The 27,410-nt window shown below is 35.4% G+C and overlaps 1 protein-coding gene and 1 non-coding gene across 4 annotated transcripts in view; both read left to right on the top strand.

The window, feature by feature from the left end:
- The window catches only part of FAM184A (family with sequence similarity 184 member A), a 122,164-nt gene extending 95,050 nt beyond the window's left edge, over positions 1-27,114 (top strand). The window contains exons 11-19 of one of the 3 annotated variants that reach the window (XR_006202804.1): positions 6,258-6,411; positions 10,433-10,560; positions 12,026-12,210; positions 12,635-12,781; positions 19,713-19,830; positions 22,439-22,543; positions 24,975-25,210; positions 26,044-26,138; positions 26,775-26,862. Coding sequence is in view for 2 of the 3 variants with exons in the window: in XM_042939713.1 (XP_042795647.1) it covers positions 6,258-6,411; positions 10,433-10,560; positions 12,026-12,210; positions 12,635-12,781; positions 19,713-19,830; positions 22,439-22,543; positions 24,975-25,210; positions 26,775-26,856 (1,155 nt within the window). In the remaining variant the exon portion in view is untranslated. Of the gene's footprint in view, positions 1-6,257; positions 6,412-10,432; positions 10,561-12,025; positions 12,211-12,634; positions 12,782-19,712; positions 19,831-22,438; positions 22,544-24,974; positions 25,211-26,043; positions 26,139-26,774 lie in introns of all 3 variants that reach the window. The other 2 variants (XM_042939714.1, XM_042939713.1) reach the window with 2 other exon arrangements.
- LOC122220907 lies at positions 21,873-21,979 on the top strand. Its single transcript, XR_006203053.1, has one exon. It is a non-coding gene; the product is annotated as a U6 spliceosomal RNA (small nuclear RNA).
- Positions 27,115-27,410: the final 296 nt, after the last annotated feature.

The following is a 27,410-nucleotide window of genomic DNA, read 5'->3' as shown; positions in this document are numbered from 1 at the left end:
ACAAAACTTAAAACCAGCAGAAGGAAGGAAATAATAAAGATTAGAGCAGAAATAAATGATAATAGAGCTAAAAAAAAAATCACTGAAACCAGGAGGTGGTTCTTTGAAGAAAAAAAAATGAATAAAATTGATGAACTTCTAGCCAGACTTATGAAGGAAAAAAAGACAAAGGACCCAAATAAATAAAACCAGAAGTGAGAGGGGAGAAATAACAACCAACACCACAGAAATGTGAGCAACTATAAGAGAATATTATGAAAAGCTATATATCAATAAATTGGACAACCTAGGAAAGATGGATAAATTCCTAGAAACATGTAACCTGCCAAAATTGAAACAGGAGGAAATAAAGAAATTTGAGCAGACTGATAACCAACAAAAAAATTGCATCAGTAATCAAAAAACTCCCAACAAACAAAAGTCCAGGATCAGATGGCTTCACAGGTGAAATCTACCAAACATTTAAAGAGTTAATACCTACTCTTCCCAAAGTATTGTAAAAAATGGAGAGGGAAAGAAAACTGCCAAATTCATACTATGGTGCCAGCATTATCCTGATACCAAAACCAGATAAAGACACCACTAAAAAAGAGACCAACAGGCAAGTATCTCTGATGAAACATAGATGCAAAACTCCTCAACAAAATACTAACAAACTGAGTCCAACAATACAGTAAAAAAAATCATTCTCATGGTCAAGTGGGATTTATTCTCTGGTTGCAAGGGTTCAATATTCAGTCAGCGTGATACATCACATATGATCATTTCAAGAGATGGAGGAAAAGCATTTGACAAAGTACAACATTGATTCATAATAAAAACCTTTAATAAACTCAGTTTAGAGGAACATACGTCAACTAAATAAAGCCTTTATGTGAAAAACCTATAGCTAACATCACCCCCAATGGGGAAAAAAGAGCCTATCCTATAAGGTCAGAAACAAGACCAGGATGTCCACTCTCACCACTTTTATTCAGCATGGTACTAGAAGTCCTAAACACAGCAATCAGATAACACAAAGAAATAAAAGACATCCATATTAGTAAGGAAGAAGTATAACTTTCATCCTTTGCAGATATGATATGATATATATGATACTATACAGAGAAAACCTGAAAGACTACACACACACACACACACACACACACAGGCTAGAACTGAGAAAATGAATTCAGTAAAGTTGTAGAATTCAAAATCAGTGTGCAGAAATCTATTGCATTTCTATACACTAATAATGAAGCAGCAGAAAGTGGAATTAAGAAAATAATCCCATTTGTAATTGCACCAAAAATAATAAGATACCTAGGAATAAACATAACCAGAGAGGTGAAGGATCTATACTCTGAAAACTTTAAAACACTGACAAAAGAAATTGAAGATGACACAATGAAATGGAAAGACATTCCATGCTTATGGACTGGAAGAACAAATATTGTTAAAATATGTATACTACTCAAAGAAATCTACACATTTAATGCAATCCCTATCAAATTACCAACAGCATTTTTCACAGAATTAGAAAAAACAGTCCTAAAATTTTTATGGAATTGCAAAAGATCCCAAATCGCCAAAACAAACTTGAAAAAGAAAAGCAAAACTGGAGTGATCACAATTTCAGACTTCAAGTTACACTACAAAGCTGTAGTAATGAAAACAGTGTGGACTGGCACAAAAATAGACATACAGATGAATGGAACAGAATAGAAAATCCAGAAATAAACCCACAGTTTTCTGGTCAATTAATCTTTGACAAAGCAGGAAAGAATATCCAAGAATATCTCCTTGACAAATGGTATTGAGAAAACTGGACAGCAACATGCAAAAGAATTAAACTGAACCACTTTCTTACACCATACACAAAAATAAATTCAAAATGAATTAAAGACCTAAACATGAAACCTGAAACCATAAAAATCCTAAAAGAGAACACAAGCAATAATTCTCTTGACAACTTTCCATGGCAACTTTTTTCTAGAAAGGTTCCCTGAGGCAAGGGGTACAAAAACAAAAATAAGCTCGGGACTGCATCAAAAAAGGAAGCTTCTGCACAGTGAAGGAAACACTGAATGGAAGAAGATATTTGCAAATGACATATCTAATAAAGGATTAGTATCCAAAATATAAAAAGAACTTTCTATGACTCAACACCCAGAAAAGAAATAATTCAATTAAAAATAGGCAGAAAACATGAACAGACATTCCTCCAAATAAGACATACAGATGGCCAACACATTCATAAAAAGATGCTCAACACCACTTATCTTCACAGAAATGCAAACCAAAACTACAATGAGAGATGACCTCACACCTGTCAGAATGGCTAAAATCAGTAACATAGGAAACAACAGGTGTTGACAAGGATGTGGAGGAAGAGGAACCCTTGGGGTGCCTGGGTGGCTCAGTCGGTTAAGTGACTCTTGGTTTTGGCTCAGGTCATGATCTCATGGTTTGTGAATTTGAGCTCTGCATCAGGCTCTGTGCTGGTAGTGCGAGCCTGCTTGGGATTCTCTCTCTCCCTCTCTCTCTGCCCCTTCCCCATTTGTACTGTCTCTCTCTCTCAAAAATAAGTAAGTAAAAACTTTTTTAAAAAAAGGAACCCTCTTGAACTATTGGTAGGAATGCAAACTGGTGCAGCCACTATGGAAAACAGTATGGAGGTTCCTCAAAAAATTAAAAACAGAAGTACCTGAGGCGCCTGGGTGGCTCAGTCAGTTAAGCATCTGACTCTTGATTTTGGCTCAGGTCATAATCTCAGTTTGTGAGATTGAGCCCCGTATCAGGCTCTGCGCTGACAGCATGGAGCCTGCTTGGGATTCTCTCTCTCCTTCTCCCCTGCCCATGCCCTCTTCAAAAAAATAAACATTAAAAAAAACTACCCTATAATCCAGCAATTGCCCTACTGGGTATTTACACAAAGAATACAAAAACACTAATTCAAAGGGATACATATACCCCTATATTTATAGCAGAAGTATTTACAATAGTCAATATATGGAAGCAGCCCAAGTGTCCATTGATAGATGAATGGATAAAGATGTGGTATATATATCCAGTGGAATATTATTCAGCTATAAAATAGAATGAAATCTTGCTATTTCAGTGACATAGATGGAGCTAAAGACTATAATGCTAAGTGAAATAAGTCAATCAGAGAAAGACAAATACCATATAATTTTACTCATATGTGGAATTTAAGAAAAGAAAAACAAATGAGCAAAAGGAAATGAAAGAGGCAAACCAAGAAACAGACTCATAAGTATAGAGAACAAACTGGATGGTTACCAGAGGCGGGTAGATGGGTTCGAAGATGGGTGGAATAGGTGATGGGGATTAAGGAATTCACTTGTCATGATGAGCACTGAGTGTTTAATATAAACAATAAAAAAAATCCCTTCTCCCCAGAAGTTAATATTTGTGTATATAATGTGAATTGAAAATAAACAGCAATTTCATTTTTTAAAAATGCAATGGCATCTTTCACAGATTTAGAACAAATAATCCTAAGAATTTGTATGGAACTACTGCAAGACCCTGAACAGCCAAAGTAATCTTGAGAAAGAACAACAGAACTGGAGCTATCACTCTTCCTAATTTCAAAGTATACTACTAAGCTATAGAAATCAAAACAGTATGGTACTGGCACAAAAACACAGACCAATGGAACAGAATACAGAGTCCAGAAATAAACCCATGGTTAATTAGTTTACAAGAATATATAATGGGAAAAAGACAGTCTCTTCAATAAATGATGCTCGGAAAAATGTGCAAAAGAATGAAACTGGACCACTTTCTTATACCATATACAAAAATAAACCCCAAATGGATTAAAGACCTGGGGCGTCTGGGTGGCTCAGTCAGTTGAGCATACAACTCTTCATTTCAGCTCAGTCCTGATTCCAGGGTCATGGGAACAAGTCCTGCATCAGGCTGTGTGCTGGGTATGGATTCTACTTAAGATTCTCTCTCTCTTCCTCTGCCCCTCTCTCCTGCTCTCTCTCTAAAAAAAAAGAAAAAAGAAAAAAAACATTTTTTAATTAAAAGTAAAAAAGCTTTTGCTAGTAAAGGAAACCATCAATAAAACAAAAAGGCAACTCAATGAATGGGAGAGGATATTTGCAAATGATTTATCCAATAAAAAATTACTATTCAAAATATATAAAGAACTTATAGAACTCAACACCAAAAAACCACAATCTGATTAAAAAAAAACAGGTGGGAGACCAGAATAAACATTTTCCAAAGAAGGCATACAAATGGCCAATGGATACAGGAAAAGATACCCAATATCACTAATCATCAAGGAAATGCACATCAAAACCACAATGAGATATCACCTCTCAGAACGGCTGGTATTAAAAGACAAGAAATAACAAGTGTTGGCAAGGATGTGGAGAAAAGGGAATGTAAATTGGTACAGCCATTGTGGAAAACAGTATGGAGGTTCCCCCCAAAATTAAAAATAGAGCTCCTGTGTGATACAGCAATTTCCCTTCTGGGTACTTATCTGAAGAAAATGAAAAGATATCTGCACTCCTGTATTCATGGCAGCACTATTTAAAATGGCCAAGATATAGAAGCAACCTAAGTGTCCATCGGTAGATGAACGGATAAAGGTGTGTGTGTGTGTGTATGAAAAGATACACACACACACACACACACACACACACACACACACACACACACACACACACTGGAATATTACTCAGCCATTAAAAGAATGAAATCTTGCCATTTGTGATAACATGGGTGGACCTGGGGGTATTATACTAAGTGAAATAAGTCAGAGAAAGGCAGATACTGTAGGATTTCACTTGTATGTAGTGAACAAAAAGCAAAACAAATGAACAAACAAAACCTAAACAGACTAATAAATGCAGAGAATGAACTTGTGGTTGCCAGATGGGAGGAGATGGGGGTGGTGAGAATGAGCAAAGTAGGTGATGGGGATTAAGGGGTACAAACTTCCAATTATAAAAGAAGACCTGGAGATGTAGTAAAGTACAATATAAGCAATATAGTCAGTAATATTATAATAACTTTGTATGGTGATAGATGGTGATTACACTTCTGGTGACTATTTCATAGTGTTCGTAAATGTTGAATCAGTATGTTGTATCTGAACCTAATATTGTATGTTATCTGTACCTTAACAAAGGTGCATGTGCGTGCGCATGCACACACACACACACACAATTAGACCTGATTGTTAAATAATCTTTTTGTTGGTATCATTTGTGAATGAGAATAACATATAACCTCTTGTATCAGTACTTTAATTTTACACATTCAGTCTCTTTAGAACATTAATCATTTTTCAAAAGTTGTGCATCACTAGGTAGCTAAGCTACCTAAGTAACTAAAGTTGTCTAGATTAAAAGTTCCATATTTTACTATATTTAAAGAAACCTGTGCTTTATTTTTCAGAAATAAAACACTTGAGAAACAGTGAGCATAAGTAGCCAAATATTAACTTATAAAAACAGGATTTTAGAGTAATGGCTAGGGAAATATAGCCCTAGTTACAACATGGTATCTTTCTCAGAAACCTTTCATGTTACAGATATGGTAAGAAAAACCCTTCTTGTCAGTTCAGTCTGTATCCTTGAGGTACGCTGAGCTCTGTTTTTCTCCCGTGGCTACATAACTTCTCTTAGTTTTAGCCACATATATGTAGTCTATTTTCTCTGGTTAGGCTTTTAGAACTAATCATGTGAGAGGTTTGTTTACTTTTCCAGTTCCCTACTCTCACAGATTTTCTTCTGTTCCCAAATGCCTGTAGAAAGTCATTACAAAATATTTGATAAGGTTGGAGTTGTAAAAGCCATCTGTCATCTTTCTTTTCCTGATCAGAAGGAGATCTTTTCTTGTTAATGCCCTCCTCCTCTCTTCCTAAGTTTGTGCACACAGAGGAAATATTCATTCATTTAGGTGCCTTACACCCCTCAACAACTTCAGAAAATGACTTTAGTGGAAAACTACCTTAGGTAAAGGGCTGACATCCCAATTTAAACACAATACATTGGATCAACTGGTTTCATAAGGATTGTTCTACTGAAGTGACCCTATTAATTTAGTTTCTAATGGTTGTTATCTTATATATAAAATATCCTTAAAGATGAATTAAAAATGCTTTGTTTTTCTTAAATAACTGAGTTTTAGTAATTTATTTTTTGCCTCCCCCCACAATTTTTTATTTTGCTTTCATTTTCTTTCCTGTATTCTAACATAATAAATTGAATACATTTCTCCTGTTTTAGGCTCTTGAAAATCATTTACAACAAAAACATTCTGCAGAGCTTCAGTCATTAAAAGATGCACATAGAGAGTCAATGGAGGGCTTCCGGATAGAAATGGAACAGGAACTTCAGACTCTTCGGTTTGAATTAGAAGATGAAGGAAAGGCTATGCTTGGTATTTTGAAAGGATTATAATCTTGTCATATTTATTTGTATCGTCTTTAAAATTCAACATGAAATGACAAAGTTTTATTTTTAATTTTTGACACACCAAAATGAGTATCTAAGTGTTTTGCATATTTGAAGTTACCAGATGAAGAGGTGAGTATGGAGGAGTAGAATGGATAGAACACAATGAAGTGAGGTCCCCTCACCTTTCTCCGTACTCTGGCTATGTAAGCAGCACTCACTGGGGCTTCCACCTATTAAGAGACTAAAAGGAGTTGCCCTGACTTTCCAGTGACCGAAAGGAGTAGATAAGTATGGAGGCACACGTCCTTAGACATGATAGTCATATGGGTTGTTTGTTTTTGTTTTTGTTTTTGTTTTTTCCACTTCAGGATTTTGTTTGTATGAGAAAACTCTTTAGGTCTGACTTTTTGTTTAGGTATTTTTCAGATATTTTTTATTGGGATTTTAATCTTTGAAGTGTTCAAATCACTACCCTTCTTATGAAGAGATCAGTTGAGTTTTGAAGAAATACTGCATAGGTATTTAAAGAGTTTGGGGGTGGGGGATTTGGTGTTGTTTGGTAACTTTATTCCTACCATCTCATTTTCCTTCTGTTTGTTTTTTTCCCCAAAATCTCTTAATATAAGTTTTTATTGTATGTTGTCACATTTCAGTGGCATATGCTTTCCAAGTAGGAATTGGAAACAGAGAAGCCCAAAGTGTTGTGAATACTTTAGGCCTCAAAGGCAAAGCCATTTGACCCAATACATCATCTCTATTATTGCTGGGAGTCCTAGGCCAGGTCGTCATAGTTCTCTCCTCTTCCTCTGTGACAAGACACTGCGATAGCCAGGGTGAAAATCATAGTGAGAATGTTTATCAAACATTTGTGGAATACCTGTTTACATGCTACAGAAACTGCTGAGCAAGGAGAACTAAAAAGTAAACTGCTGATCTGTCTTTACATACAAGGAGCATACAGTCCAATGCAGAGGTAGCCTTTGGAGAATTCTGGCCCAAGGGAAGCACAAACTTTCCACAACTGTATGAAAAGAAGTAGAAACAGGCCAAGTGTTAGCACTATTGTTTAGTCCATTGAAACTTGATTAAATGCCTCTTTGTTGACAAAAGGACTTTTTGTGATTTTAATTAAACTTTTTTATTTGGAGATAATTATAGATTCATACGAGCTTGTAAGAAGTAATACAGAGAGATCCTCTGAACACTTTAGACAGTTTCCCCCAGTGGTAACATCTTTCAAAACTGTAGTTCATATCACAACCAGGATACTGACATTGATACTGTCAAGACACAGAACACTCCCATTACCATGAGGATCCCATTTATAGCAACACCTACTTCCCTTTCCTCCCCACCTTTGATGCCTGGTAACCATTAATCTGTTATCCATTTCTATTATTTTGTCGTTTAAAAAATGTTATAAATGGAATAAGATATCACCTTTTGGTGATTGTTTTTTTTTTTTTCACTCAGCATAATTCTCTGGAGATTCATCCAGGTTGTCGTATGTATCAATAGTTTGTCCCTTTTTATTGCTGAAGGACAATTGTTATTCTTTACCCATTGAAGGACATCTGGTGTTTTCAGTTTTGTGTAAGAGTAAGCTTTCATTTCTCTGAGATAAATGCCTAGGAGGAGAGTTGCTGGATCATATGATGATTGTAGGTTTAGTTAAGAAACTGTTTTCCAGAGTGGCTGTACCTTTTCACATTCTCACCAGCAATGAATGAGTGACAGTTTCTTTCACATCCTTACCAGCATTTGATGTCACTGTTTTGTATTTTAGCCATTCAGATAGGAGTGTGGTATTACTTCATTGTGAATTTTACTTTGCACTTCTCTAATGGCTACTTATGTTGAACATGTTTTCAGGTATTCATTTGCCATCTGTATATCTTTTCTAACTGGATTGTTTGTATTTTTACTGTTGAGTTTTGGGAGTTCTTTGTGTATTCTAGGTACCAGTCCTTTGTCAGGATCCTTCAGGTCTACATTTTGCACCCCTTATACTATTAAAATTACTGTCCCTGAAGTCACCATTGAACTTTGAAATTCCAAATTCATATATGCTCACTAGCTCTCATCATATTTGCTCTTTCTGCATCATTTGACCTCTTTGACCTTCTTGAATCTTCTTTTCCCATTGGTCTCCATGATCATATACTCACCGCACTGCATTCTGACCTCTGCTTTTTAAGAATCTTCACTTGCTGGTCCTGTTTTCTGTGCATCTGTTAAATATGGCTGTTTCCCAATCTTTAGTCCCCAGCCTTTTGGTCTGTTTTTCAGTCTTCAGGCTTTTCCCGGTTGATTGGATTCACAGCTATGGCTCCAACTACTATCTATTGTGCTAGTGATTCCAAATATGTATTTCGAGACCGAACTCCTTTCCTTGTGAATTAGATTTCTATTTCAAATTGCATATTAGAAAGTTAGATGTTGCAAATTATATTCTATATTTTTAAATATTAGCTTACCATCTTTCTGAAGTCCAAAGTGTATTGCCATTCCTGTACCTTCCATTTTAACTAAGAGTGTCACTGTTTACCCAGTTGCCCAAGCCAGGAAGCTAGGAGAACTTATTTTCTTTTGCTTCCACATTCTGTTATTTCCTCCACTTTTCATAGTCATATCATTTTTCACCTGGGTTATTGTCATAACCTTCTCGCTGATCTTTATTCCTTCAGTTCATCCTTCAGACTCCAGTCTGGCTAATCTGTGTAAGACTCAAATCTCACCATGTAACTTCCCAACTTTAAATCCTTCACTGATTCCCATGTACCACCTCACTGCCTGTCAAGTTTTTCCACTGAAGCCGCCCTTCATACAGGGGAGACTAAACTTATGCCCTATGTGGAGGCCTCAGGAAGAGCCTAAATTGACTAGCTACAAGCACAGCATTTCTTTGAAGTCATCTTATGTTTTAGCTTTAGAATATATAATTTGCATTTTACTCACATCTCCTTTGTATTAACATGAAAGTAATGACTTTCCCCTAAATCTTTAAGTACAGTTCATGTTTCAGATGATGATATTGTATACCCTAAAAGTCGCTCAGATATACTGCCACACGTATCCCAGACTGAGAACCATGAACCTAAACATAAAGTAAAAAGCATTTTATGCTACAACTTTCTCAGACTGGGCTCCATTTTCTTTCCAGTATGACCACATGTTCTGTGGGCATCTGCCACACCATCTTCCTATAGTTTACCTGATAAATTAGGTTCTCTCTGCTTTTGCATATCTTATCCCTTTCTCATTTATGCTTTTCTCTTTCTCCACTTGGAGAACCCCTACTCAGTGCTATAGACTGAGGCCCTGTGACAGTTCCTTTGTGATAGCATTCCTAATTTCCTTCTCCTAGGAAATGGTGCTTCCACTGCTGTGCTTTCATTATAACTAATATACATTTCTGATATTCCACTTAATTCCCTGGCATGATGCCTTTCCCTGTAGCCTATGCAGTTATTAGAACAGGGTCATATTTTGTTCTCCCTTAGTATAGTACCTGACATTCAGTAAATGTGGATTGTATCAAATAATCTCAAATTCAAATAAAAATGATGATTTACAAATCACTAAGAGCACTCACCAGCCAGTGCTTAACATCTTTCAGAAATATTGTGGAAGAATTCTTACCTGGGTGGGAAGTTGCTTCCTAAATGAATATATGTTGTGGTATTATTCAGCTTTAAAATGATGTTATTCCAGTAGTGAATGAGAAAAGTTAAAAATATTTCATTTCCATTAGCACCTTACTGCCAAACTCAAAGCATATATGGAAATTCCTTGATCTGTTGAGCAGATGAAAATTTTCTTGTTCTTATCAAAGCTGGATGACCTTTAAATTCATGACATTCTATGACAGTCTATGATATTTTAATGGGCATATACAAGTGTCCTAATTTTAAAAATAATATTCTGTGACCTTTATAATTTTTACGTAAAGTATCAGTAATATTTTTCAATATACTAAAGCTCTTTTTTCCCTCGGATTCCAGCTTCCTTACGATCAGAACTAAACCATCAACATGCGGCTGCAATTGATTTGTTACGGCACAGTCATCATCAAGAATTGGCAGCTGCTAAAATGGAATTAGAGCGAAGCGTAGATATTAGCAGAAGACAGGTAAAGAAGAACATGTTATGTGATGATTCCCTAAATGTGGATAGATCTGAATGTTCACAATTTTCTGAAAATTTTGTAATAACTAGTATTTACATTAGTTACTATTTGCTACCTATATTGAAGAGCTTTATTTTTAAAGGGAAATAAGGTAATTTGACTTATTATATCGGTCATAAAATTACATTTTATGACTTTTTAATTGAATATATTGAATTTTACTTGCATCCTGAGAAAGCGATCAATGAAATATGAATAACACAAAGAGTGAAGACAGAATACTATAAAACAGCATTGTCTATAGGCGAACCTCTTCTGTATCTGCTATCTACTGTGATAGTCACTGGCCACATGGGCCAAATATGTCTAGTGTGACCGAGGACCAGGATTTTCAATTTTGTTTAATTTTAAATCATTTAAACTTGAATTTAAATAGTCATGCTGGATAGCATAGCTAGGGAAGTAGTAGGTCCTCAAAAAAAAAAAAAAAAAAAAAAAGATATTTCCATACCACTCTAGCACAGGTAATATTTATGCTTTTTAAACTTTGCTCTTTAATGAAGTATACTTCCTTTAATTAGAGAATTTATGATCTTGAATATATGTCTATCCAGGTGGATGGATTTCTAGGCATAGTGTAATGAAGTCCATTATTTTTTAGACTTAAGACTTTTACTTTGTTAGTCTTTAGCTATGTTAAATGATCAGCTCAAATTTTCTCTTCATTGCTATGAAGTTTTAAATGAGCCACCTTATAATCATGGAGGGAAGTTCTATCTTCAACTATGCTAACACTGAAATTGACAATATCTAGTAGACATTGTGAAAAACAGTGACTTCTAGGAATATGGAAGGGAGCTTATCTTTCAGACAAGGTAACTGTTAGATCAGCACAAAGCAGACAAAGTCTGCTTTCTAAACCATATGATATGTGTGTGTCGGGATGGCCTCCCTAGATGCAGGGAATTTTTAGATCAAAGGACAGTGGTGCCAGCATTTTACTGTAAGCCCATGTAACTTGGTGAGTATGTAGGAGCCCTGCATTCTAATTTCAGCTCTGCCATTCATATACATCCTCCTTGAACAGGTATCTCTTGGGTATTGGTTTCCTTGTCTGTAAAATGTGTGGGAAATTGCATTTTATGGTCTTTTGGGCCTCTTGTCACCCTGATATTATCCATATAAACTGTATCCATATAAACACTTCATATATATATGGAAAAAGAAGAGCCTTTAGATTTTTTTCAGCAGTTTGTTTCGAAGCAGTGTCATTACATTTGACATTCCAGTATGTCACTTTCTTTCCTTTAGATAAATGCAGAAAGCAAATACTAGAATACGTTTAAGAATTATTTGTAGGGGTACCTGGGTGGCCGAGTTGGTAGAGCATGCAATTCTTGATCTCGGGGTTGTGAGTCCAAGTTCCGCATAGAGCTTACTTTAAAAAATAATTATTTGTATTTTGCAGAGTAAGGAACATATGTGTAGAATAACAGATCTACAAGAGGAATTAAGGCACAGAGAGCATCACATCTCAGACTTGGATAAGGAGGTACAGCACCTTCATGAAAATATAAGTGCCCTAACCAAAGAATTGGAATTTAAGGGGAAAGAAATTCTCAGAATACGAAGTGAATCTAACCAACAGATGAGGTATGTCATTAATCATAACAGACATAATATACAGTGTTACCTGAAAGACTGCTATAATAGTAGTTAGCAATACATGCTTATTTTTATGACTAGACTGCCTTCTCATAGATATTGAAGACCACTCCTTTATTTGTTGATGGCTGTAATTTAGAACATAGATAAAATGTTGGTATTTTGAATAATAGGTATGTATTCATTAACTTTGGAAACTATACAATTAACTAAAATCTTTATAAAATGTAATTTAAAAAGCATTAAAGGAGACAACTTTAACAAACTCGAAGATAGGAGCAAAGTAAGTTATTTTAGACTATTTCCATTAATTTTCTCTATATTATACATAAAACCATTTCAAATCTGTAGAATATAGAAAGTTTTGAAAGCTTGATTTCAGAATAACATTTTCTTAACCAAAAATAAACAGGTTGCATGAACAAGATTTAAACAAGAGACTTGAAAAAGAGCTGGATGTCATGACAGCAGACCACCTCAGAGAGAAAAATATCATGCGGGCAGATTTTAATAAGACTAACGAGCTACTCAAGGAAATAAATGCAGCTTTACAAGTGTCGTAAGTCATATTATATTAAAGAAAATTCGTATGTGGGACATAAACTGAGGAGACTGTGTCTAACCTCAGATTAGCTATTCTTTTTAAATCTAATTAAGGGATACTTAAAAAAGAAAACATAAGTGCTATATTCCAGATGGTAATTGCAGTATGATATTTTACTTAATGAGCATAAGGCAATTGAATGATTGTTTCTCAGCTGCCACTGTTCTGGTTCTGCTAGGACAGTCCTTGCCTAAAGCCTGTCCCTCAGGATCTTGAACCGACATGCCATGGTGAAAACTCCAAAGATGTCCATTATATAATATTAAATACAAAGGGCATATTGTGGCCAAAAGGAATATTATGATCCTATACATAAACTAATAATACATATTTTATACACAAATATCAAAAAATCTTGAAAAACAAATACAGAATTTTAATGACAGTACTTCCATCTAGAGAATGGATTACAGGGTATTGGAGGTGGGGAAGAGCAAAAACTATAAAAATATTTTATACTCTACAGAGAGATTGTTGGAATTCATACAAACATTTAATATTGATTTGAAAAATTAGTGCAAGTTAAACATCACAGATAGTTACTATTCATACATAGTAACTCCAGTATTGTTAAAACCAAGATTTATCACTGTTGCCTAATGTTTTCAGAAAGTATTTAATAGCTTTTCTCTTTTCTCCACATTTCTAAACTCTTATAGCCAATGTGCAAATAACATTCACTCCATCTCTGTGCCCTAAAACCTGGTCCAACTTAAATTATTTTAGAATTAATTAATCTACTCTAAACTGCTGCGGCTGCAAATGGTTTATTCACCTTTAGTCTATCTTCTTCCAGTCAATTTAAAATGCTGAATAAAAATATGTAAATATCTCCACATAGTTCAGTAAAGTCAAAATAGTGACTAATCCCGTTAACCTTAGTCTCAAAGTGAAACTTAAACTCCTAGTGTCACTGTGCCTTATTCACCTGTGTCCACCACACTGACAGTTTCCTTCTGAGATTGTTATGTTTCCTCTACAGTCTAGAATAATCTGTTGTTACTACCCGATTACCTATCCCCATCTAAATATCTCCTCACATTTTATTCATTTAACTGATTAAGCTTCATAGTTGCTATTACGTATATGTAACATATACAACCACATTCACTTCAGCTGAAACAAAAAACAGACCCCAGTTGTTGGCATTTACTTCAGTGGTGGCTTCTGAAGTGAGGTACTCTGCAATGGACACACAGGATTTTCGCATTAGTAGGCACTTGAATGTTTCCTGAATGCATTTTTTGAGAATTCTAACATTTATCACATTATGAAGTTATACTTGAAATGATGAGGAGACCTGTGAGATCATTTTCCCAGTCATGATGATTTCTGGTGTTTCCTGGTTTTGTGGTAATATTTAAATCCTTTTGAGCTACAGTAAGAGCTCAGGTATCTTCCATGTAGAAGAGTGCATCCATCACCTTAGGCATTTTGCAAAAATTAGTTACAGTAAACCCCACTTTTGGCTTTCCCTTCTCCTGGCCTCAGTGTTACTCATTGGGCAGAGGCTGAAATCCTGGTATCTCCCTCTTCACAGTCTGAAAAAACATGCTCACAAAAATAACCTGTGTCTATCCGTGTGTCCTGTCTCCTTAGGAATGTTAATTTACAAAGATTAAAGATTTGTTTCTACTTTATTCTGTTTTATAGGGTTTTACACATTAGGAATTTTCAGTAGATAGTAAATAACTTAGTTTTGCTAATTATGGTAATTTTTAATTGAATTAGTATTACTCATGAGTCAAATATTTTATCTGCTTTTCTAGGTCTACCATTTGTTTTATACTTCAGCTAGATCCATGTTAACCAACTGTATTTCTTTTTCCACCAGAAAAAGACTAGTTGCTATCATACAACTAGTCTCTAGTTTAGGTATTTACTCTTTTAGTTGAAACCAAACACACACACAAATAAATGTATTTAGACCAGGGCTGCCCAGATTTGTCTACGATAATGAAAATGTCCTGTATCTGCTCTGCCCAGTACGGTTGTTACTAGCCACAATGGCTGTTGACCATTTGAATTGTGGCTAGTGCCACCAAGGAATTGAATTTTTAATTTCATTTTAATTAATTTAAATGTAAATAGCCACATATGGACTAGTGGCTACCATATTGGGAAAGCACAGTTTCTTGTTTTTGTTTTTTTGAGAGAGACAGAGACAGACAGAGTTTGCAAGCAGGGGAGGGATAGAGACAGAGGGAAACACAGGATCCGAAGCAGGCTTCAGGCTCTGAGCTGTTGGCACAGAACCCAATGCGACACTCGAACTCACAAATCGCAAGATCATCATGACCTGAGCCAAAGTCAGACAATTAACCAACTGAGCCACCCAGGCACCCCTGGAAAGCACAATTTTAGACAGTTGAGATATTTCTGCCTTATATCCTTAAATGCAGCCTGCTTGGATCTGCTGAATGCCTTCATCAGTGGTGGTGAGCAGGGAGACTGCATTCCAGGTTAAGGAGCTGGGGGGACAACATTTGAACTATTCTTAGCCTGTTGCAAAGGACTACGGACACCTTACTGAAGTTCCTAATCAACTGCATGCTAACTTTAAGTCTTTGAAATTGGAAAAGCCCTGTGGAATCATAGAAGTGGGTGGTAGTGGAAGGGCTGCAGCATTATGGGTCAGGCTGAAGCCTGAAGTGGAAGGGCCTCTCGAGCAGCTGGAAGCTTTATTTCTGTTCCTGCCCCAAACCCTGTTTGGACTTCAGGGAAGAGGGGAATGGAAATTTAAAGAATGGAAAGGTACCCTCTAAACATTGTAGAAATGGTGATGAGTTCTGTAGTTATGGAATGATTACTAGAAAACCCCCTCTCTAGTGCTAGGTACTCAAGTCTTAGATATCCTGATATTCCATAGAAACTATTTTATTTTCCTGAGTGGGATAGTAGTAAAACCCTTGTGTCTAATATGTCATAGTTTTTGTTTGTTTTAGAAACAAATGAGAGAATGGCTGTTTTAAAGAACTTTAAGCCAAATCTAAATCTATATAGAATGTGGATGGGGTCATGACATCTTTATTATGCAAAAAGGGGAGTTCAGAGATTATTATTGATTAAGTTTACATTAACTTCTCACTGTACTGAAACAAAAAGAGTTTCTTCTTGGGGGAAGCAGAGTTTTCTGTATGGGGCCTTTAAGTAGGTAAGTAATCCCTAATTGAAAAAACACTCCACCATATTGGAATTACCACTCTTTAAAAGTTGTTGATAAAAGAGTTCTTTTATCTATACTACTCTAATCATCTTTTGTTGTTGTTGTTTGATTTTTAAATTACCATTCAGGTTGTGTTCATAAGTTTTGTGAGGTAAGGAGATAGTAGTCTGTGCCCATAAATTATGGGGAAAGAAAGGTTCAACATTAAACTTCTTCAATTATTGTATTTCCTTTCCTTAAACTGTAGAGAAGGATGGTATAATAGAGTTTATTTTTATATAGTTAAGATTCTAAAATATATGTGTGCCAATACTGTTTGGCCTATAATCTCAATTTGCTGACTTTGTCAATTATTTTTATAAAGCATAGGAGTACTGCCACCTTGAAAAGTTTTTTATATGTTTTATACAGATTTTTTATGTATTCATATTTTTGGTTTGTGTTGTTCATGAACCCTAGACATTGACCTATATATTCTCAGAGCCAAAAAAAATCAGGGCATGCATGCCTGGGGAGAATCCAACAGTGACCTAATTAGTAATTATATATGTTTTAATTCTGTTTTCTCTAGTATTTTTTTAATTTTTAAAAAAATTTTTAATATGAAATTTATTGTCAAATTGGTTTCCATACAACACCCAGTGCTCCTCCCAACAGGTGCCCTCCTCAATGCCCATCACCCACCCTCCCACCCCCCATCAACCCTCAGTTTATTCTCAGTTTTTAAGAGTCTCTTATGGTTTGGCTCTCTCCCTTAACTTTTTTTTCCCCTTTCTCCTCCCCCATAGTCTTCTGTTCTCAGTATTACTTTTAATGTGAATCTGTATTTTGAGTAAAAGACTATACAAACTTGTACATTTCCCCTCAAGGCAGTGTTTCCCAGGCTTTATTAACCTTTCAGAATTTGGTCATTTCTGGCTACCAGCTACCTTTGATACGGTTTTCATATTTTTAATTGACTCATTATAACTTAAAAAATTTAACAGGAAAACTTGATTATTTCTGCAGTAAAACCATTATCACTACTGAAAAATCGTATCCATTTTTCTTTTTTTTTTTAAACGTTTATTTTTGAGAGACAGAGTGTGAGCAGGGGAGGGGCAGAGAGAGGGGGAGACACAGAATCAGAAGCAGGCTCCAGGCTCTGAGCTGTCAGCACAGAGCCCAACAGGGGGCTTGAACCCACAAACCATGACCTGAGCTGAAGTTGGATGCTCAACCAACTGAGCCACCTAGGCGCCCCGTATCCATTTTTCTAAATAGAAGTTAGGCTGGGGCACCTGGATGGCTCACTTGGTCAAGCATCCTTACCATTCTTGTGGGTTCTTGAGTTTGAGCCCCACATTGGGCTCCATGCTGTGACAGTGCAGAGCTGTTTGGCCCTCCCCCACCCATTCTGTCTGTCTGTCTGTCTCTCTCTCTCAAAATAAATAAACTTTAAAAATAAGTAAATAAATAGAAGCTAGGCTATAATTATACAAATATAAATTCTGTGAAAATACCACAATGTTATTAGATCCTAGCTGGCTATTTGATGCTGCAGGTCTGCCCAAGTGGTATGAAGTAGGGTAATAAGCATATGTTATAAAGGCCATTTAAGATACATAGAACAAAACTGTGACTTTTTTCCTTCTTGTGACCAGAAAGATTAAAGGAGAATAAACTAAGATCATTTCCTGTACCACCAGTTGTTCACACCTAGTCTTTAAGCAGTGCTGGCCTAGAGGTCACAGGGGCAACTGAAGAAAGAGATTGTTGACCAGCGTTGGCTTGAAATGGATCAGAGTAACACCGAGGGTTCTTCCTGTTAGAATTTTGAAAGACTTGGTAATTCTGGAAATATATTTGCAAGTTAAATCTGGATCATTTTACTTGTTCTCTCCTTTAATGCTTTCCCATTTATATTTATATGAATGGTTTCTTCAATTTAATCAATTATTTTTTCCCTTTAATATCCAGGTATCTTTTAAAAGGTGTGTGTGTGTGTGTGTGTGTGTGAGAGAGAGAGAGAGAGAGAGAGAAAGTCATTTTGTCAGAGGATTAACTGATGACAGTTTTTTAGGTAAAGCATGCTTAACCTAAATGAGAACTTACACTAGAATTGAGGCTCAGAGCAAAAAAGATGGGTCACGGGTTGTAAGTGATTTAGACTCACTTTTCCTTAACTTCTCATTGTACTAGAACTAAAATAATAGACATAATAGTTTTATTTTTTTTAATTTTGTTCTGTTTTGGGGTTTTTTTTCCATAATAGTTTTAAATAAGGTGTTAAGTTGAGTTTTTTAGTGACCATTTACTGCCAAGTATTCTTGTTTAGCTGCAGGAAGCAGTTCAAAAATCTTGTATTTTGTGTTTAATGATAAAGTTCTACAGTGACATCTTGTGGCTACTCCAGTGTTAAACCCAATGCCTTTTTCCTTGACTGGATTATTGTTTCTCAAGCTTCTTAAAACTGTTGCCCTTAAAACACCGTATCACTATAAAATGCAAGTCCCTTTATGTGAGCCCAGTGAAATCACATCTTTCACTCAGTCTGCATGGTCACAAAAGAACAAAAGTAAAGACAGTGAAACTAACCTCAAACTGAACTGACAAAGACCAACTGATTCTGAGACTGCCCCTTCCTAACCCCACACTTCCCTTCACCCACACACCTCCCTAAACCCTCTAGATTAGAACTTTAGCTTGGAGTGAGTTAGTGTAGGAGTTTACTAAAATTCCTAAAGTACACAGAGATTCTTGTACCCCTTTAGAATTAGGGGGTGGGAGTAGATCACAGAATCCTAGAAGACAGATTGTCTACAAGTTATTCAGTATTTGTTGAGTGAATAAGTTTTTCTGTGTGTCTTCATCCACCATGATTTTATTGAGCTTAATTTCTATCCTTTTATTTTCAAAGGAGTGAATTTTTAAGTCGTTCTACTTAAATTTTCTAAAATTGAAAGTACTTCTTCTGTAGCAGTTTCCATTTGCATCCTCTTCATTCTGCCTTGTCTTATATTTTTGGACCCTGCATGGTCTGTGGAGCCTCTGCTCATAAAGGGTAGCCTCTATCCTGGAGTCTTCAGTGGCATTCATTCCTGTTGCCTTCTCGTCTCATTCAGGGCAGAAAAAGGGAAAAATGAAATTATCTGATGTACCTTTTTTGGAGTGTAATGTATTAGCTGATAATACAGAATTTTTAGGTTGAGTTTCCCATAAACCGGAAAAGAATGATGTTATTATATGTGTCCTTTGTTTCCCTTTCCTCTGTATCTTTTCTTGTCCCTTGTCCCTTTTCGATATGTTACCAATCCTTATGTCATCACACAGGAGTATAATTTTGGTAAGTTCTCCTGATAGTGAGCCTACAATTCCAGCATCAAACCTGTATTTAGAGGTATTATTCAATATATCATTTCTTCTACAGAACTTACCTCACCTCATCCCCACACACTGTTGAATGACTTACAATGAGTGAATTCTTCCAAAAGTAACCTGCAAAGTCTTTAATAAACATCCTCTACCCTGTAGAGCCTTTAATAAGGCTATTTAATAAGATATTTTAGCTTTAATAGCTTTAATAAGCTATTGAGGCAACCATGTTATTCTGAAAAGTTTTAAGGAAAAAAGTTTGGTTTTAAATTTTGTATGTGTTCAGCTGGACTATTTTGAAAACTGCAGGTATTAAAAAGGATGTGTCTGAGTCCTATCAATGAACTAAAGGTTTCTTGTTTTCAGACTAGAAGAAATGGAAGAAAAATATCTAATGAGAGAATCAAAACCAGAAGATATACAGATGATTACAGAATTAAAAGCCATGCTTACAGAAAGAGACCAAGTCATAAAGAAACTAATTGTAAGATTTGTGGGGGGAGGGGGAGGTTGTAACCATGTTAGTAATCAATAGACTGTGGGTTGGCAAAACATGGAAAAGTATTAAGTAATGCTAAGTGAAAATTGAAAGTATAAACTATATGCATTGTGATTGAAAGTTTATTAAAATGTTCATGAATTAAGAAATACAAAGTAATTAAAAATTTTAAATTTGGTATTAGGGTAAAGGGATTGTGCTTCTTTTCAGTATTTTTTTACGAGTCTTTTTTAGGACATATGTTTAAATAATATGTCATTGCCAATGTACAGTTAGTATACGTTTGAAATTATATACAATGTACAGCTAATATACTATATGAACAATATGCATATTGTTCATGTAGAATTAGAGTTGGATAGGAAAGAAGAGTCAACACATGCATGCATCATCCTGTACCGTATACTTCCAGTTAGTCATGTTAACTTACCCTGATCCAAAGGGATATTCCATGGGAAAAGGGTTCCATTTTGTTAGGGTTCTAAGAAAGGCTTCAGGCTCTCTCTTAAGAGTCTCGGTCCAAACTGAGGTGTTAGGGTCTCTGACCAGTCCATCAGGGAAGAAAACACAGATTTAACAATAAATAGACTGCCTTCATTGAAGCTATTATTCTTCAAGAATAAGAAATACACAAATGTTTCATAATTCATGAAACATTTTAGAGTCTTCTGATCCATAATTAAAGTATTGTTTTTTACTATCACTAAAAAAGAAAAATCTTTCAGAGTAAAACTAAAAATAGAATGCTAATCACTCTATTGGCTCACTGATCTCTTCAACTGAAAACTATGGACATTAGCATGAAAAGAGAGCCTAGAAGCATTTATTTCTGAAGTCCTTTTTCTTTAACTTATCTATGTTAGCATCTAGGAAAGCTATCCTGTTGGCTGGGACTAGAAGTTCCTGCCAAAAGCAGCAGGTCATAGATTGGGGTTCATTATGGAGCCAGGAGCAGACATTGGCAAGATTTCCCAGGCATTGTGAACATGAGCACAGCCCTCATAGATTGCTTTGATCACCTTACATTCCACACATGAAGTTATTAGCAAATATATTAAGTATATTTCATCCATGGTAGAAACAGCTTTTCCAGTTCTTAGTGAGCATACGTCACAGATATAGTTGTATTTTATCCTCACAACAGGATAGGTATCAGACTTCAAAGAATAAAACAAACTCAAAGCAACACCTAGTTGGTGACAGACTAGGAATCCAGCTAAGGGTTGTTCTACATGCTTTCCACTATACCTTGATTCTGTGGACTCTGAAGTACGTGGGCTGAGATTAATGATACAAAAGGTAGTGGTAACTAAGAAGGGAATGAAGAATCTAGTTCTACTAGAGCACAGTCCTGCATTTCACACTCATGTATTTATTTCCTAAAGTTTAGTTGTTCAGTTGACATATACTGGTCACGCGAAAGGCAAAGATTTATCTCTATGTAGGTCACTGTTTCTCTGGTCAGTGATTACCATTGCTGTAATACAGCTGACCCTTGAATAATGCAGGGGTTAGGGACACCAACTCTGTGCACAGTTGAAAATCCACATATAACTGGATTCCCTCAAAACTGAATTACTAATAGACTACTGTTGACTGGAAGCCCTGCCGATACCAAAGTCAGTTAACACTTATTTTGTATATGTATCATTACTGTATTCTTATAATAAAGTAAGCTAGAAAGAAAAATGTCACTATGAAAATACATTTACAGTACTATACTGTATTTATATAAAAAAAAATCAGTGTGTAAATGTACCCACACAGTTCAAACCTGTATTATTCAAAAGTTAACTGAACATTGAGGTTTCAGAGAGGAGATTAAGCAAAATGAAATGTATTTGCAGTACTGAAGGTAATGCTGTATCAGTATCACCTTTATAGAAACAACAAAACCATGCACACAACTCCATGAATGTAAGTTAAGCATGTTCAAACTGCACAGCCTGCAGTTTGGAATAGAGATGGGACCAAGGAAACCATTTCGATCCAATCTTGAAGGGAAAAGTTATTAAAGGGTAGAGAAGGTGCTCGCTTCAGCAGCACATATACTAAAATTGGAACGATACAGAGAAGATTAGCATGGCCCCTGTGTAAGGATGACACGCAAATTCGTGAAGCGTTCCATATTTAAAAAAAAAATAAAAAAGAAAGGGTAGAGAAGAGTCTCAAAGCATAGGGTATTGAAAGGTTTTGATAACCATCCCACCAGCAGTCCTTAAGACACTGGCAATCAGATTTAGAAACCTTTGAGGTGCCTGGGTAGCCAAATCGGTTAAGCGTCCAACTTTGGCTCAGGTCACAATCTCACGGTTTGTGAGTGAGCCTCACGTGGGGCTCTGTGCTGACAGCTCAGAGCCTGGAGCCTGCTTCGGATTCTGTGCCTCCCTCTCTCCTGCCCCTCCCCTGCTCATGCTCGCTCTCTCTCTCTCTCAAAAATAAACATTAAAAAAATTTTTTTTAATCTTTGATGAACAAGGTATATAAATCTTCAGGTTTTATATTAAATTTTGAATGGAATGGCATTTATACATTACAGTTTTAAATTTTCAATAGAAAATGTCTAAGTGACGTTTATAATTCTTTTGCATAGGAGGATAATAAATTTTATCAGCTGGAATTAGTCAATCGAGAAACTAACTTCAACAAAATGTTTAACTCAAGCCCTTCTGTTGGTGTTATTAATCCATTGACTAAGGTATGTGCTATAAACACCATAAAATAGGGATGTAGTTTAAAACTTGCTTTAAAAATTTTAATATTTAGAGCAGCATAGGATAAAGCTTACAAACAATGTTTTCAATTTAATATTTAGGACTAAAATCTATGAATTCTTTATGTATACATTTTCACTGAACGAGGCTAATATTTTTGTTGAGAATTCTTATTCCTTAAAACATTTTATTAATTATAAACCCTTGGTTTCTACCATTTTGTTTTTCATATCTCCAAAGAAAACTAACTTTTAAATCTCCTCAGGATAATTTCTTGTCATTTTCTTGGTGTTCACTATTCTCTGTGGGATCCTAAAGGTACTCCAGCCCTGTATACACAACAGCGCTCCCTAACGTAAAGCCTAAGGCCTGCCATCTTAATGGACCTTGCATTGGACATGTATTTTGTTGCCTACTAGTCTTTGGAAAAAGGCTTTACTTCTCTCAGTCTTAGGACCTCTCATGACAATTAAAATTGAAGATGACCCATTTTTTGGGCCATCTTTGTTACTCTCTTAGGACAGATAGAAGAGCCTTGTAGACAAATGAGATGGGCATGGCTAAGTCTTACACATCTTTGTACCCCAGCTTCCTGTGGCTCCCCTCATAGTGCTTTGGGTATAGTAGGTAATCAATAAATATTTGTTCAGTTGCAAACTTTATCACATATTCTATAAGCTACCACAGGTAAGTGAATAAAGCAAATAAGAATAAATAATTATATTGGCTTCACAGGAACTTATATATCTTCTGGAAGACATCAGTAATAGAAATAAAGTACTAGTGGTAAAGCTGTCTTTTGATTCAGATTTAATTAATTTGCCCATCATGCCTAATTTGTATTAGGCCCTTAGCCAGAAACTTTTGCTTTCAAAGCTCATAAAAATTTCTCTGTTAAGAACATGGGATTCTATCCTTCCTTCACAAGTTAAAGTGCTCCAAACTTTAAACTTAAACCTTTAACATAGAGTGACTTAAATGTTTTATGAAACAGAATGACTAAAGTAGGGAGGCATATAGCTTCAGAGCCTAAAATACTGCCTGGCACATTGAAGGTTCTCAGTAAATAATTGGTGAATGAATTAATATAGTTAGTTTCAGTTTTTAAGTCCATAATTTAGGGTGAAATAAGCTTTTAATTAGAGAGCAAGATTATGAGACTTGCTGAAACAAGATCATAAAAAGGAAAATATTTCTAATATATTTTGCGGAATTACAGTTTTAGCTATAAAACCATTACCGTACAACTTTATAATAATACTTTTATAATAACACCAATAACACTTTTATAATAATAATATTTTTTATTTCTTCAAATAGTAACCTTAAATGGGTTTATTTAATGCCCTCTGGTGACCAGAACAAGAAAATGCACACATCTTTGTTAATTTTTGAATGACTTCACCTTTCACTAATATTGTGATTCTAGAAGATATCCTTTCTGTTTTCAGTTATGCTAAAGACTCTTTGTCAGAGACTCCATGACTGACAGAATATGACAGAGGGCAATCTGTAGATAGCAAGATCATTACTTTGTAAATAAAGGAAAAAGGCCAATTAGGCTTTTTTTTTTTTAAACACTCGAATCATTTTGCAGAAAAATAGTTCATAAATTTAACTAGTACACATTTAGTAAAAGATGGGAGTATTAAAAATATCTTGCAGCTTGTGAATTTTTATTCTGCACAGCAAGATGAGTGCGAATAAAATAGAGACTTAAGTTAATGATTTGTAAACTGATAGGTTTTGATACTCTGCGATTATATTCCTCTTGCTATCTGCTTTTAAAGACCAACTAGAAAATAAAAAAAGATGGATCACTTTTGTTTTATATCCTTTAAATGCTTTTAAAAGATTATGAGCCAATTAGTGATACTACCAACTGGGAAATGAGATTTAATTATGCAGACTTAATTTTCTCTCGTAAGGCAGCTTTGGGTCTTAAGTGGAAATGTGGAATATGTCTCAAACTATTGTGCCAAGTATTTTTTCACTTCCTCTTTTTTCCAGACAAGGACTGCCTCCCTTTGACAGAAGGCTAAAGTTCACGGACATCTCTTTAAAACTGTTTAACTTTATACCTTCTTCTCCTAATTTGAGCCCAAATCCGTTTAGCCTTGTGGTATCTGCAAGACCTGCTCCTTCCCCATTTCCTCACAGTATTCTTTACCCTTTGGCATTCTTTCCATCTCCTCCCCTCCCCATGAACACCAATCCTCATTCTTTTCTGGCCCAGGAGCATGTCTGTCTGTGAGGATTCCATGTAGATAAAGAACACCTCCAAGGATCCCCAGACCACACTTTGGGTGACACTGGTTCATTTTAACATCCCAATTTAACGTAAAGCTTCCGAAAATTTTCCATGCCAAATTTATATCTTCTACTATTCCTATTTTCTCATTTGTCCTTATACAGGGACTATCCTCACATGTATTATTTTTAATGCAGCAAAAGAAGAAGAATGATAAATCACCAACAAACAGGTTTGTGAGTGTTCCCAATCTAAGTGCTCTGGAATCTGGTGGAGTGGGCAACGGACATCCTAACCGCCTGGCTCCCATTCCTAATTCTCCAGTCCACGATACCGAGTTCAACAGCAGCAAACCACTTCCACAGCCAGTGCCACCTAAAGAGCCCAAGACATTTTTGAGGTGAGCCCCGTCTCACCAATGATTTTTTTTCTCTTTTCTTTTTTAACCTGAGAAATTTACCTTCTTACATTGCAGAAATTCACTACTTTAAGGACAGCCTAGGGAAAAAAACATATTACTGTGAAATCTTTTCAAAATATATTTATCACTTCTCTAGAGAACTTCTTTTTGGCTCTTAAGATTTTTTAAAATTTCTTGTCAGTTTTTCTATATACTGAAAGAAGTGCTAATTCTTAATATTTATGGATAATTGCTTCATTTTGAGTATTGTAGCCAATTTTTTCACTAATCATCTTTATTACAGAACTTTAAATTATTTTTTATTTCTGTTATATTTTTTCACTCTCGTTTGCCAGGCTTATTTACAAATATATATGCTTACTGCCAAAATAAAATATATGTAAGCTCTGGGAACTTCATGATCTACGTAAGCAAAAAATAAAAAAAAATTTTTACCATTGACATTCCAATTTTAAGTTAAACTCGGACTTGATTAAATGCATTCACAAGGAGAATTTGAATGAAACCCAATTGTTTATCCATTAAGTAAAGTCAGAAAGTACTGGTTTTTGGTAAATGTTTACCTTACTATTACTGATTCTGTGCTGCTTTAAATTTACTGTTTAACTTATTCCTACTAAATCTCAGCTGTGTCACCAGTAATAGCCTTACAGGTAGACTATCTTTTTCTAGGGTAAGTGATTACATAGTTAATGACAAATTATTTTAAAGAGAAAAAATAGCAAGAATGAAAATAGTCAAATACGTTTTGAATGTGTCTCCTGCTAAATATTTTGTGTTGCTTATTTTCCCTTGTGCATGGGTATGTTCAGGTATCAGTAAGATGCATGTGCATGAGCTCAAGGAACATGACTACTGGAGTTTCCATTACACATTGTTGCGTGCCTTGTAATTTCCCCCAAAGACGGTAGGGATTCTTTTATTTTCTCAACTAGCCCAAAGACTCTTTAGTTAGAATTAAGTATAAATTTGAACTTTGAAGATGGAGGGGAAACTGGCTTCTGAATGGTACTCCTTTCCCCCTAGAGTATTTGCTTATGGAATTATGATAGTTCAATATAAATATACATGTAGTAAAAATACTGAACCATGGCTTAGTTACTTAAGTTAGTTATATTTGAGGATACATCTGTAAAAACCAAATGCTTCTGTCAGATTCTGAAATTTTAATTAACTAGAAGAAAAGGTGCTGAAAAAGAGGAATGTTATCTTATTCATATTTCTGACAATTCCTCCTGAATTTTCTTTATTCAAAGAAGGTGACATTATTTTTCTCAACTGTCTGGATTTTGGGGGGTTTTTTGTAATTTTTTGTAATTGTTTTGATGTGGCTCCTCCTTAACTGACTTCATCTGAGCTGCTGATGCACTCTCACGCTCTCATGGAGTGGAGAACCCAATCTAGTGTAGAGGGGTCTACAAAACACATCTAATGCAGGGAACCACTTGTGGTCATCTACACTGGTGTTTCTTTGTGCTTTTCCCTTCGTTTTGCAAAACAGCTTAATGCTGGGTTACATGTCTCTCTTTTTTTATGAATTCAGTCCTCCTCAGAGTGAAGCTTCCCCGGTGGCTTCTCCCGATCCCCAGCGCCAGGAATGGTTTGCCCGGTACTTCACGTTCTGAAAGAGTAGTGTTGGCAACAGCTCTGTGTGGACTGTTCCTAAGAGCATGACCTTATACAGACCATTATGTGAACAGGCTTTCCTATGTCAGACACTGTGAATGAGAAAGTATTTGTCTCTCCAATTTGCAAATACACTATTTCCTGTGATATTTACTGGAATCACTCTACTATATTATGTGTGTAATTATAACAGTTATTTTTATTTGAGATGGAAGAGTCTTTAACCTTTGTAATTACTGCATAATAAATTTTGTTAGAACAAACAGTGCTTTTCATTTTTTTCTAGTAAGTTTGAGTTTTTAAGTATTTTTTAATTCTAGGTAAGACTTACCCAAAAAGTGTTTTCTGAAAAAAAATTTCCTGCATAATAACAAAATATCAAATTATTTGACTTCAATAATCAAAACAAAATCAGGATAGGTAAATCTACTGATTTGTTCCATTACCATGTGTAATATAAACTGTGTCCTCTAAATTTACAAGACTATAATGAAAACACTTGTGGAAATTGTAGATTTTCAACTATAGAAAATACTGCTGACTTATTTATAGT

Source organism: Panthera leo, chromosome B2 (assembly GCF_018350215.1).
Source record: "Panthera leo isolate Ple1 chromosome B2, P.leo_Ple1_pat1.1, whole genome shotgun sequence".
NCBI classification, from domain to species: Eukaryota; Metazoa; Chordata; class Mammalia; order Carnivora; family Felidae; genus Panthera; species Panthera leo.
Note: the sequence above shows the minus strand (reverse complement) of the source record. Positions and strands in the feature narration are given on the sequence as shown.